General features: G+C 39.0%; 1 protein-coding gene across 1 annotated transcript in view; it reads left to right on the top strand.

The window, feature by feature from the left end:
- Window positions 1–13,489, top strand: part of CLPTM1L (CLPTM1 like) — a 47,727-nt gene that overhangs the window by 13,165 nt on the left and 21,073 nt on the right. Inside the window, exons 5-9 of the mRNA XM_075921517.1 lie at window positions 834–912; window positions 2,714–2,831; window positions 5,863–5,957; window positions 9,411–9,495; window positions 11,340–11,443. Coding sequence (XP_075777632.1) covers window positions 834–912; window positions 2,714–2,831; window positions 5,863–5,957; window positions 9,411–9,495; window positions 11,340–11,443 — 481 coding nt within the window. The remainder of the gene's footprint in view (window positions 1–833; window positions 913–2,713; window positions 2,832–5,862; window positions 5,958–9,410; window positions 9,496–11,339; window positions 11,444–13,489) is intronic.

The raw sequence follows: 13,489 nt of genomic DNA, 5'->3' as shown, positions 1-13,489 counted from the left end.
AAGCCTTCTGTTGTTTGGTTACAAGAATAGAACAGAACAGGGGTCTCAAACTCAATTTACCAGTCCTCTGCCAGTCCTCAAATCCTTCTAGTGGGCCAGTGGGTACTCCCCTCTGGCAGGGCTCCGGGAGTTGGTGAGAGTATCTGTGCCTCCCCTCCCCATTGTAGGTCCTCTGACCCTGACTGCTGACCCTGGGCTATTTATTTAACTACACAGAGTTCTTCAGATCAAAGGAAGAGATCTGTGTAGCTCAAAACCATATCTCTTTCACCGATAGAAGTGGGTCCAGTAAAAGGTGTTATCTGATCCGTCCTGATCCATTTGTGAGATGCTCTCATTTTGTGGTGAGGAGTGCTGTGAAAAACTCTTACGGTGCACTGGTATCATAGACTAACTTATTTTTACGAATACATTTCAGATGTGGGTAATCCCCAGTTCTTATTACCGGGATGCAGATATTATAATTTCTGCTGTCACTTCTGCATCTTGTAGTTTCAACAAACACTTCACTACCAACTTCAAATGATGGTTTTATCCAGGTTCTGTTTCATTTTCTGTCCTTTATATTGCATGTGTATCTGGAATTCGTCACTTGTCTTTCTGTATTGCTAATCTTTTAAGTTGAAACTACAGTAAGTGAATTGAAAAGGACAAATTTTCTCGCACCAAATATACTACTCTCATAGGGTAAAGAGATCCCGAATGAAATTTTTCAATGCACAAATTGAAGTTAAATATGTTTGAAACTATATATAGTTTGTGCATTAACATGATTAGAGAAAAAATTCTTTGTGGAGTAATATTATAAGCACATCCATGTTTGAACATCATAGGATTCAACTGGGGAAGACTGTGCATTACCTTCCAATATTGTTTATTGATCAACTAAGCAACAGAGTGAAAGATTTAATGGTAAGTAACAACATATCTTTTCACTACATTTTGAAGTACAGTTTTATAGAAATCTCTAGAAATGCTGTAATTAAGGTATTGTCCTTGTACTGCTGTCCACCTCTCAGAAATTCATGGGTAGCACCACAACTAACATGTTGCGTATCTAAAATCTTCAGATTAGATGTTGATAACGTGCCACAAAAGTTCATTAATGCAGAATTAAGGGTGCTCTTTCAGTATGTGGGGATTGGCTAACCCAAAAAAACACTGATACGTGCTGGTTACTAGGCTAGTTGCATCTCCTGGTTTCTTGAGCACCTCCAATAGGTCTCCAGCCTGCAGCTGATACCTCTAGTTTAGGGTGGAATTATATGATCCTTCTATTCTCAGACTAGTTCCTTAGTAGCAGTCACCTGGTACTAAGTATGGTTTCCTTAGTGCAGTGGTTGGCAAATTCTGGACTGTGGGCTGGATCTGGCCTGTAGGGTTAGTTCCTGGTGGGCCTCCACCTCCATGTTTACCTGCACTTCCCCAGGTATTGGAGGATCTCAGCTTGGATTGGCCGCAAATAGTGATTCGGGGCCAGCCAGAACTGCGAGATACCTGCAAAGGTGCAAGTAAACACATGGCGGTGGCTGTCAGGGACTAACCCTGCAGGCTGCTGTTTTGTTTTTTTTTATTGCCCCTGCAGTAGGTCTGACTTAAGCTCAGACTGCTGCTCTCTGTATCTGGAAGCCATGACAGTGGTAATCAGTGACTAAAGAGCCTTCTTAGAGAAGATTAATTTAGGGGAAAAAACATTTAAGAGAAAAACAGATTTGAAAACAGCAAAGACGAGGCATCTGTCTACTTTGCCTGCTATCTAACCATATTCCAGTTGAGGATCTAGGCAGATTTATAGATCAGCCGAGACCTCTGGGGTCTGACTGGAGTAGTCTGTTCCTTTAAATCAGAAGCTGTTTCTCTTCCTTGCTTCAGGAAGAGTCCCCTTTAAAAGCTATTCAGTCTTGTTTTATTTCCACGTTCTCAGCCTGGCAAAATGAGCTTGCATCTTCCTTAGAGACAGGATATAAGGCCCTTACATCTGCTGGCTTTGCACATTCTTTCAAGAGCCATTATCATTTTCCCTCGTTAACCAGGTCATGTATGCTGTTCATAAACATCTCTGCATTCTTTGATTATGTGGCAATTCCACTTCCATAAATGCTGTGGCTTTGACCAGTGTTTATATTTCTAGAAAGATGTGAGGCAGCTCTTGGCAAACTTAACTCCACATTAACAAATTCTTGGGACTTCAGTTTCTTTAAAAAAATAACTTTTAGCACCTTTATGTACCATGACCCAGTACTTTGCATTCACTTTCTCTGATTTCTTGCTGTGATTACCTTGGACACAGAATATATTGCCCGTACGTTAGGCTCAGACTGCTGTTCTCTTTATCTGGAAGTCATGACAGTGGTAATCCATGACTAAAGAACCTTCTTAGAGAAGATTAATTTAGGAAAAAAACCATGTCCTCCCATTTTTGTGCCTGTTCTGCACACCTGTATTTATTTAATACATATTAATACATGGTCCTAAAAATGCTGTTTTATTGATTTTCTTTTATGAAAATAAAATATCCCCAAAATTTTCTGTTTCCATTGCATGATATGAATTTCTGTGTCTAACAAAAAATATTAACCAGTGATAATCTATAATATACCTTTAATCCATTTTCATTTTTTAGAGGAAAGCTAAAAGTTCAAAATTACCTTATAATGGCTGCTATGTGTGTATATTAACTTTGTTGTTAAGACTGCTTTCTATCTAAATGCAGGTAATAAACCGTTCAACGGCAGAGCTACCTCTCACAGTGTCATATGATAAAATATCTCTTGGAAAGCTCCGATTTTGGATACACATGCAAGATGCAGTGTTTTCCCTACAGCAGTTTGGTATGTTGACTTTTTTTATAGCAGAAGATCAGGTTCTTAACTTCTAATGCATACATTAAGTATTAACCAGTTCTGTAAAATGGTGACATTCTTTAGTCTTATTTGACACACTATCAGGCAAATCCTTCTGTAGGTTTTCGTTATACACATAATCTTGTGTTTGTACATATATTAAGTTGTGGTTAAAATTAAGCAGTAAAACCAGCAGCCAAAGCTAATATTGTGACTGAGCAGTGATCCTTCCACTATAAGGGGGTTTTGCATGCGAAATTCCATAAGTGTTACTTTTAAAAATAAGTCACTATTTGGAGTATACTTTTAAAAATAAAATCGTAAATAAAGATGGCACTTTATTTTTAGCTGAGTGAATATAATGGAGTATACAAAAAGAAATACACTATTGCTATTCCCAGTTGACTTTATTTGAAGTTGTATATCTAGGACTTAACATCCTTAGCAACTTGAATTTAAGTTGGATACCCAGAATGAGTGAAAATTTTAGAAATCGAACATTTAACTCCCCCAGATGGACTGGCTCATTGGTCATTGGCAGGCCAAGAATGTCTTCTCTGTTCCTTGACTCTGCCCTTCCATGGTGTATCTTGTTCACCAGTCATTTTTCTACCTTGCTTAACAGTGCAGCCAACCAACTTTAGGAACTATATATTCCCAGCTAGCATGCCCCCAGCTGCATATGGGTGGAAGTGCTGTGCCTCTTCTTGCTGCCTATGCTGGGGCTTCTGGCAGAGGCATAACAAGCAGCATAAATTGCCTTGTACAAAGCCTACAGCGGAAGGGACTTTCCCAAGCCAGATCTGGACTATAAAAAGTCTTCTGCATTATCGTAGTAGCATAAAAGGCCAACAGTGGAGGAGTGAATTCTTCCTAAGATTTTTTTTTTCTGTTTCTTAAAAATAACAAATAAAGCATCCAAAAGAAAAAGCTGAATCTACATCTGATACATTCTTTGCAGTTCAGAGACCTCAAGATACAAAATTCTGGAGTATTTCACTGATGCCCAGTGTAGGGATGTAAAAGGTTAACTGGTTACCCAGTAAGCACTATGTTTACTGGGTAACCAGTTGGATGGCCAACTGCTCCTGGTTGGATGTTGGGCTGGCTCTGTGAGGGTGGCAGCCAGGGCCACGTCTGGGACAGGCCAACAGGGCCCCAGCCTGGATATGTGGGAACAAATGTGTATGAAACATTTTAAAGTCCCATATGTTTGTGTTGAGAAGATGTGATGGCTCTTTCCCATTTAATGATTTCCTTTTAACAGGGAAGGAAGATGCAGGAATTTCCTTGCACAATATTCTGAATTGTTATTTTAAAAGAAAGTTTGCTCATTAAGGAGTCTCTAATACTGGAAACTTTAAATTCTATTTAATAAGAGAACTCCTTTCCTGAAAATACAGAGTAAAGGAAAGATGTGGATTAAGCTCAGAAAGAAATACTGTAATCTAATCTAACCTTTATAACACTAGAGCAGAGACTTTCACTGAATAATTCCTGTATCTTGCTCAATGTGTAGTTTAATCTTTCAAAATCAACATTCAGTGTTGATTTAAAGATTGAGTGATAAGAGAATTTACTGCAAACCTTTGTAATCTAGTAGCACTTTATAGATTAACAAAACATGTAGATGGTGGTATGAGCTTTCCTGGGCACAGTCATCTGAAGAAGTGGGCTGTGCCCAGGAAAGCTCATGATACCATCTACATGTTGTTAGTCTGTACAGTATAAACTTAAAGAACAACAAATGGTCTGGTAGCACTTTATAGACTAACTCGGCTACCCCCTGAAGTTTTGTAATATGTTGAGTATCCTCATAGTTAAAAATGCGCATCTTATTTTCATTTTGAACTTTGTTGACTTTAGCTTCTTGCTATTGGGTCTCTTATGCCTTTTTCTTTTCCATTAAAGAACCTTTTAGTATCAATGTCTTATCCCTGTGTTAGTATTTATATACTGTCATCTCTTTTTTTTTTTTTTTTTTTTTTTTTAATATGCTAGATCAATTGACTGTCTTTAAATCTTGGTAAGCCCTGTTTCTCAGATTCTTGATAATTTTTGTGGCTTTTCTCTGAACACTTTAGTTTTTCTTCATTATTTTTTAAATGAAGAGCCACTTGGCTCACCAGAGCCCCTTGTGCCTGATTATTGATCCTTTCAGCTAGAGCTTCCATGCAGCTACCTCTCTTGCTAAGTCATATAGCCTGGGTGGGGATGGTACAGCCACTTTTCTGGAAGCACCTGCTGACACGGGGGTGGTTTCTGGGAGACGTGGCACCACATTCTTCTCCTTTGGTGACGGCTCCCAGGAGTAGAGCTGTGTAGTTCAGCAGATGCCAATTTTTTTTTTTTTGATATTCACATCTGCGAATAAAAATGTATCCTCACAATGCTCTTAATTCATAGACTTGCTCTTATAAGGATTTTTTGTCAATCACTTACCCAGACAAACCTTTCAAACAAAGAACCTTAAATAACACACACTATTCCCTGGTACATATGTTAATTATTGCTTTGCTGTAGCTCCACTATTTGTTTGTTCTCCACTATTTGTTTTATGCTTTCCTTTATCCACCGTCAACAATGACTTACTGTCCCCATGGAAAAAAATGTATGTTGCTTCTGTACACCCATTAGGATCACTCTTTGTGGAACACTGTTTATTATGAGTTAACCCTGTTCCATTGCTTGTCCAGTTTCTGTGATGGTAGTTAGGGGTATAGAATGTTAGTTCCTAAGCTTCCTCTTTCCCTAAAGACTAGACAAACAATATGGAGAAACAAATAAAAAACATATGTAGGGACTTGTTAGGATCAGTGTCTTATAAATTATTAATCAAAATGTTTTAGATAAAATATGAAATAAAGATTTTTGACAGCAAAGCTAGCATCCAATTTTTATTATAATAAGCTGCCACAACATGCCACATAAGAAGGGCTCAATTTGTACTTGAATCTACTATTCTAACAGCTGTAATGCTAATTTTTTTTGGTACTCCTTTCCCTATTCTTTCTTCCAGGCTTTTCAGAAAAGGACGCAGATGAAGTAAAAGGAATTTTTGTGGATACTAACTTGTACTTTCTGGCTTTGACATTCTTTGTAGCAGCATTCCATGTAAGTGGATCATTTGTTGCTTTTTAAGCGGTATAAACTTAAGTAAATACTTAATGAAAGTAGAGGCACTTTGAGCACTGACGCTCGTATTTCCCCAAACTTAGTCCTAGCCTCAGCTTATCCTCTGATTCTCACCCACCCATGTATTCCATGCGTCCCTCCCCCCTCAGCTCAATTTCCACATTTTCTTCAGGGTTCAAGAGACACCTAATTAGTAGAGCCAAAGTCATGGCCTGGAGGCTCCATTAATTAGATGTGCATCCCTTCATTTCCTCGGGCGCACACGTACACACCCTACAGGAAACTGCTTAAAATGCTTCTATTAGCGGTCAGTTTAACAAAGTCATTAAATTCCATTTTGGTACATAAAGCATTTTACCATTGGTTGTATGATAAACCCTGCGCAGATGGTGATTTACTTGGCCTGATTGCCACACCCATGCTGCAGCACATCATAATCCTAAATACACAGTGCCCCTCATTGCAGGGCATATTGCTCGTTTGCCACCTCCACAAGTCCACACAATTCTCCTTGCACAACACAACACAATCAGTGCATATAATAACCACAGACATCACTTGGGTGCAGAGAATAGTCCATATCAAGTGATGGAAACAGCCATAAGCATTGTTTAGAGCTTCTTGTTTAGAATAACATCAGGTTCAATTGTTGGGATTTATAGTCAGTTACACAGTTTATTTAGCTCTCGGCCTTTTGTTATTTTCATGGAAAGCTATTTGCGACAGGATGTGTTTTCAGCTACTAGTAGGTACTATTAAAAACTCACTCAAGTGTAAATTCCTGTCCTAATTGCTCAAATCCTAAACATTATTAATCCAGCCTTTTAGTGCACTTGAAATTTTAGCCTTGTCTTCATGAGGAAAGTTTTTTATGCATGAATTAGGCAATACATGGTAAAATGTTAATTTTTAAATTGAGAGAAAATCTATTTTAGCATAGCTACATCACTCAGGAGTATGAATAAAAAGTACTTACTTGCCAACATAAATGTGCTGGACAAACCCCCAGTGTTGACTCGGCAATGTCAGTAGAAGAGCGCTCGGGAGCTGGTGGTGTAAAGCCAATAGAAAAACTTCTGTGAGCTGAATCTACAGTAGGACCTATAAAAGCTATTGATGCTGAAAAATTACCAAGATTCATAAAGGGATTGGATGCTCATATGGCTCACAAGTGTAGCTGGAGTGATAATAGCAAATGCTTAACAATTTTGGAAGGTATATTAAATCTTACACTTTAGAAGCTAAAGCCATTTCTAAGAGACCAGGGTGAGATAGTATGGGAAATACATTATATCATCTTTACCCTATTACAAGGTTTTATGGTTTTCCTCTCAAACAGCTGGTATTGGACGGTCAAAGATGGGATACTGAAGCAAATGGACTTCAGGTCTGATCCAGTATAGCAATTCTTGTGTTTGTAATAGGGAAGTTAAAATGTGTTTTTGGAGCAGAGTTTTTTGGTACATGTTTATACGAAAGAGCGAGGGTGAGGGGACAGACCGGAGCTGGTGTTTGTGGAGAGCCTTGTTAAAAGTTGAGCTCCCTGCGAGCATAAGCTCCCACCTGCCCTTCTCCTCTCCTGTACTGCTGCCTCTGGTACAGAGACTGGGGTGTTGAGTGTAACTGTGACGGCTCATTGGTTAACCGTTGACACTATTATATCCCTAGTTTGTAATACGAGGTTTGGGAATTTTGCTAGATCCCCAGTTTTTTAGTTCTTGCAGTACTGAAGAATTCATAAGCTGCAAGTTTCTTAGTGTTTCACATGAGCTATTTGACCTGCAGAATTCATACAGTTCATGAGGTTCCTGACTCCCTTTGTCTTCCTGTAACATGAAGGTTTGTAGTTCTTAGTCCATGGATTCCATAGTTGGCTTTTCCTTGCTATATTTTGTGGAAGTTGGATCTTAGCAACAGGGTTCAATTCATTTGCTTTTCCTTTTTGTGTATAGACTATTGTGATTAGTTGGATCACATAAACTTCCTTTGGATTATCACCCAGTGTAATGATCAAGCCACTGAGCCCACCTTCCTGCCCTCTGGGGCTCCTCACCACTCTTTTCTGCTGGGCCAGAAGCTCTGGTCTCCCCCAGCCAAGGCACAGAGTTGGGGTTATTGCCCCCTGCAGAGCAATAGACACTGAACCAGCTTAGTTCTGGAGGACTCAGCTTATAAAGGCTCAGCCCCCAAAGGGAAGCAAAACACCAAATAAATCCATCTTCCCCTGGGTAAAATTGGAAGTTTAACCCCCTTTATCAACGAAAGGGAGACATGCACAGTGGCGGCTATTGGCCCTTCCCCACTCCCGCGGTAACAGTTATTTACACTAGGCTTGATAATAAACAAAAGTGTATATACTTAATAAAAAAGTGGGATTTAAGTGGTAAGTTAGGGATATAAAATCCCGATTTAATTAATTAACCAGTTAAATGTTTAACTGCTTATCCAATTAAACGGATGGTCTGGAGAGGCTCCTCCCACCCAGTGCGACTGGCACCCATGATGCACCAGGCTGGGCATGCCACAGACGGGGTGCTCCGGCTGGTTTGGAGCAGCCCCTGCCCACAGCACACTTGGAAGGGCTGGAACAGCCTCCTGCACGCAGTGTTTTGGGGGCTGCTCCAACGCCACCAGTTAACCGTAACCAGTATGCATCACCCAGTAAGGGTGATGCTAACTGGTTAACCATTCGCTTTCCTATTGCAAGTGAAAACAGTTGATCAAAGTTACTAAATTGAAATGAACAAAAAATGCTTAGCTAGTTCTAATCCACTAAGCAACTTGTTACATGCAAATTCTTATTCTAAACAGTTGTTCTTTGTTGGAACACTTCAAGAGAGAGTTGATCTTTACTCTGGCCTGGTGTACTGCTTTTCAGAGTTCTTTAGAGTCCTCTTAGGGTGGGCGAGGCAGTTTCAAAGGCAAGTTGATTGATTGCTTTCTTACTTAAATATACTTTCCCCAGGACAGGAATCCTCTGTTTAGCACTCACCATTCCCATGGAAAAGTACCTGATTCAAGATGAATCCTATTACCGGGTGGCCAACCATAGTTTGGGCTTACTGGAAAAATAAAACCATTCATGGATCGTTAGTTTGAGAACTAAGCCATTAAGTTCCTAAAGTATCACTAAGTGGCCCTCATTAGCACATTTAGAATGAAAACTAGATTCACACTTAGGATATACAGATTCAGCAGATCTTTAAAATTGTTACATGACCTATTTTGCATTAATGATTTTCAAACTGTGTATTCATATTCGTAAGCCTATTTTCATAAAGGTGGGGGGCGGGAATGACAGCTATTTCCCATCTCACTTTTATTTAATGAAATCATCAACTTACTGGTACATTAAGTATAGACTTTACATTAAGTATGTTTTAATAGTACAGATTTCAATCAAATTAATTATGCAAATCTTCCTATTTGCAGCTTCTTTTTGATTTCCTTGCATTCAAAAATGACATCAGCTTCTGGAAGAAAAAGAAGAGCATGACTGGAATGTCTACAAAAGCAGGTATGGCATATATGAGGTAAAATGGCTTTATATAGATCTTGTTTTTATATATTGGAACACATGCGGATATTTAGCATACTTTAGGAGATGTGGCATATGAACAATTTTTGTACGATCGTCATGCGAAAGGATACTGTGATTTAATTATACTATTCAGTTATTTAGCAGAAAATTGTAGGCAGGCAGGTTCTAATTTTGATGCATAAGGCACAGTGTCAGTGTTTACCCTGCTTTTGAGCTCAATTTTTGAGTACATTGCTCCACACCTCTGATTATGACTTTTTTTCCTGAATAGGAAAATGTATGACCACAAGAAAATTAAGACATTACCTCAGAAGCTTAATTGGAGAAACCTCCCTATTTTTTATGTAAAGTTAAATGATAGAGATGAGGTAGTAGGGCTGGTTGTTATGAGAAGATTAAATTAAAATTAAATGTAAATGTATGTCGTCATTTTTAATATTTTATTCTTGGTTATAACTGGAAGTGTCCTTTGACATGTGCACACAGTTTATTGCCCTTGAGTTTTCAGTAATACCTACACATTCACAATAATGACATAATGAGGTTCTAGGGTTAATGTCAGAATATTTGCTAATTGCTGCCTCATAAGTGCATAAAGCCAAAGTAGAAGGATTTTGAGTGACCCTGGATAGTTTTGGTTTCTTGGTATTAAAGTAATGCAGTTTTCAAAGTGTTTTCTTAATTCCAACATCTCTGTAAATGAGCAGAGTGGTTGAGAGTTTAAAAGTGTGTTTTAAGTACTACTTACAGTTACACTATTTGGGGGAAATTAGAATTGGAGGACATGAAAATAAAGGAATATCTATGCTGTGTTGAGCAATTACAGTAAACTTCCGATAATCCGGCACCTTTGGGACCCAAGGGGTGCCGGATTATCAGATATGCCGGACTATCGGAAGGGGGGGCTATGAGGGGTCTAGGGTGGGGGGGAATGCCACTCTAGGCCCCTCATAGCCCCCCCTTCCGATAGTCCGCTCTGCCCCAGGCGTCCCTGATTCAGCCGCTGATCAGTATCAGCAGCGTCTGACTTGGGAACACCTGGGGCAGAGCAGCTGGGGTGCTGCTGGGTTGGTCCAGTAGTGCTGAGGAGCGGCGCTGCGGGACCAACCCGGCAGCACTCCAGCTGCTCTGCCCCAGGCATCTCCGATTCAGCTGCTGCTGGTCAGTTTCAACAGCGGCTGAATCTGGACGCCTGGGACAGAGCAGCTGGGGCGCTGCCGGGTTGGTCCCCGCAGCGCCGATATAATTGAAAAGTTTTATAGAACCTGAAAAATTGCAGATGTGCTAACTGTCTTACTTTATCAAATACCATCAAATGCATTTTGTTCAAAGATTTCATGGCAGTTTCCATAGGCTTAGTTTTGAAATTTTCATAGTCAAAAATTTTATTGCCTGAGATTTTATTCTTAACAATAATCACAAACATATATTTAGCAATTTGAAGTACTACTGGTACATTTTTGGGTTACTACCAGTATTCCATTATAGAAATAATTGTATTATTTCAAGTACTTTGTTGATTTTTCTCTCTCAGTTGAGAGAATATTTCACTCAATTTATTTTGCTTTGGTTACTCTGAATATCACTGATTAGGTTGTTAGTTCTCAACAAATTCTTGCTATTTAAAATCATAATTCCGTTGTGACCTCACTTTTGCTATAATTATCTGTAGTCTTGCAAGTAGTTTTATCTGGAGAAGCACTTCATATGCAGTATTATCTTTATCTTACTGTAGTTCAACTGCAATATTGTTTCATCGACTATCACTTAGTATAATTTTGATGTTAAAAAATAACATTCATTTATATTTTCTTATCCAGTGCTTTGGCGATGCTTCAGTACTGTGGTAATATTTCTTTTCCTTTTGGATGAACAAACAAGTTTATTGGTGCTAATTCCAGCAGGTGTTGGTGCAGTAATTGAGGTGAGTTCATAAAGCTCTGAAGTTTACTTCTATCTCAATATAGGTTTATTGCTGACATTGCTATTTGCATCCAAAGTCCTATTGGGATGATGTTAAACTGTTCATTTATATATAATAATGTGTGTATCTATATAGGTAATTTGAAAAAACAGTTGGTGTCAGCTTACATTTTTAAGTGGATTGATTTAAAACAGTTCCAATTTAAATAGAACACAGTTTAAATAACTTATCCTGAATAGCTTCTGTTCAACTTGTTCTCAAGGAACTGTAACCATAAAGGATAAACAGTAAAACTGGCTATATATCAAGTAATATAAAATGCACAAAGTAAACAAATTGGGGGAAAAAATTTATCAATATTGCAGTTCCTGTAATCTTGGAATATTACTTCTAATTAGAAGTACAAGATTTTCAAAGGTGAGCTTTTTATTTGAAGTCCCTTGAAGTTGCTCCCAAAAAAATCACACACAAGTTAGGGTTCTAACAGACATTAACTAGGTAGCTCACGGTACACCTTTTTATTGTTTGCTGAGCTGTTAAAGGCTTAACTTCATTATATGCACGTGTCTGTATTTTTCCAAAATTACCGCATGTACTCATGAACATTCTCAGAAAGTTAATTCAGAATTTTAAGTAAAAGTAGTAATTGGTTTAAAAATGGGTCCTTTAAGAAATTTAGGATTGGGTCCTGACTGTCATTTACTCTCATTAGAGCTACTTAAATTTTTCTGACTGAACAGCTTTCTGCCTGGGTTAATATTGTTATAACATTCCATAAACGAGGCACGCCATGTGATGAGTATGCCAGTTTGCCTGCCTGGCAAAGGGAGATGAATTCAAGTCAGCCTGCCATGTGGAGAGCCAGGAATTCTAGAGACCATACTTCAAAATTTTAGTCCAGTAAAAAAAGTAGCTTGACTTTTGCCCTTACTCAGAATAGGGGAAACAATTAAAATTCAAATATGTTCACAGGATAGAAACTCTTTGCTAGTTCTAGTTCTGAGTGCATTCAGCTGAGGCATTGATTTAAGATTATTCTGATAATTTTGTGCAAACTTTAAAAACAACTCTTTGCACAAGATTGCCAGAGATGTTTATAGTCATGTTCTCCATTACTTTTCATAACTGAAAACTTTCTTCAGCAAAGGCTATGGGAATAATATTCTCATTCATAGAAGGAATTCTGTGATTTTCTTTCCATCTTTTGGCAGTTCTGAATGGGACTGATGTCACAGGTTGTCATTATTTAAGATGGTCACATAATTATAAATCCTGGTTAGTCTGTACTCCAGTGCTGTTCATGGGGCTCTGATATTAGCTCAGGGGCAGGAAAGATATTGCACACTGGTCATATCTAGCCTGCCAAGTCTTCTGATGCAATCTGCCTGCCGAGACTCCAAGGCAGGCTCTCTGCTGCTGCAGCCTGAGATTGTTTAAAATGGCTGGCGGCTCCCTCTAGGTACTGCGTGCCCTGGCGGGTGAGGGGAGAGACTTCTCATGCTGCCCCTGCTCCAGGGTCCATGATCACATGTCCCATTGGTTAATGACCAATGGGAGCTGTGATGATTGATTGGTCTGGGGGTGGAGGCTGCATGAGAAGTCTCCCCACCACTCTTTCGTCTACCTTCGCTCCTCCCCCTGGCACTTGGAGAGAGCCTCCAGACATTTTGAGCAGCCTGGGGGGCTGCAGCAGGCAGGGGAGCTGCCTTGTGGTCCTCATTTGGCTGCTGACTGGGAACCGCCTAAAGTAAGTGACTCTCTCAACCAGAGCCTGCCTCTGGCACCCCACCCTCTTCTGCTCCTCTTGTGTGGTTCAATTTTAGAACTGAGGAAAACCAGGACGCTCCAGAGAGACTTAACCACTTATTTATTGTAAGCTTTAAGCAATTAATATAGTTTAAATTTTACAAGCCTTAAAAACAATTACTATACAATTTAAACCTTAAATATTATAAATTCTAAAGCAATTAGTACAGCACAGAACAATGTAAAAGCAATTAATAGAAAATTTATTATAATGCAGTAGTTAAGCCTAGTTCACTTACA

Source organism: Pelodiscus sinensis, chromosome 2, assembly GCF_049634645.1.
Source record: "Pelodiscus sinensis isolate JC-2024 chromosome 2, ASM4963464v1, whole genome shotgun sequence".
Lineage (NCBI taxonomy): Eukaryota > Metazoa > Chordata > Testudines > Trionychidae > Pelodiscus > Pelodiscus sinensis.
Note: the sequence above shows the minus strand (reverse complement) of the source record. Positions and strands in the feature narration are given on the sequence as shown.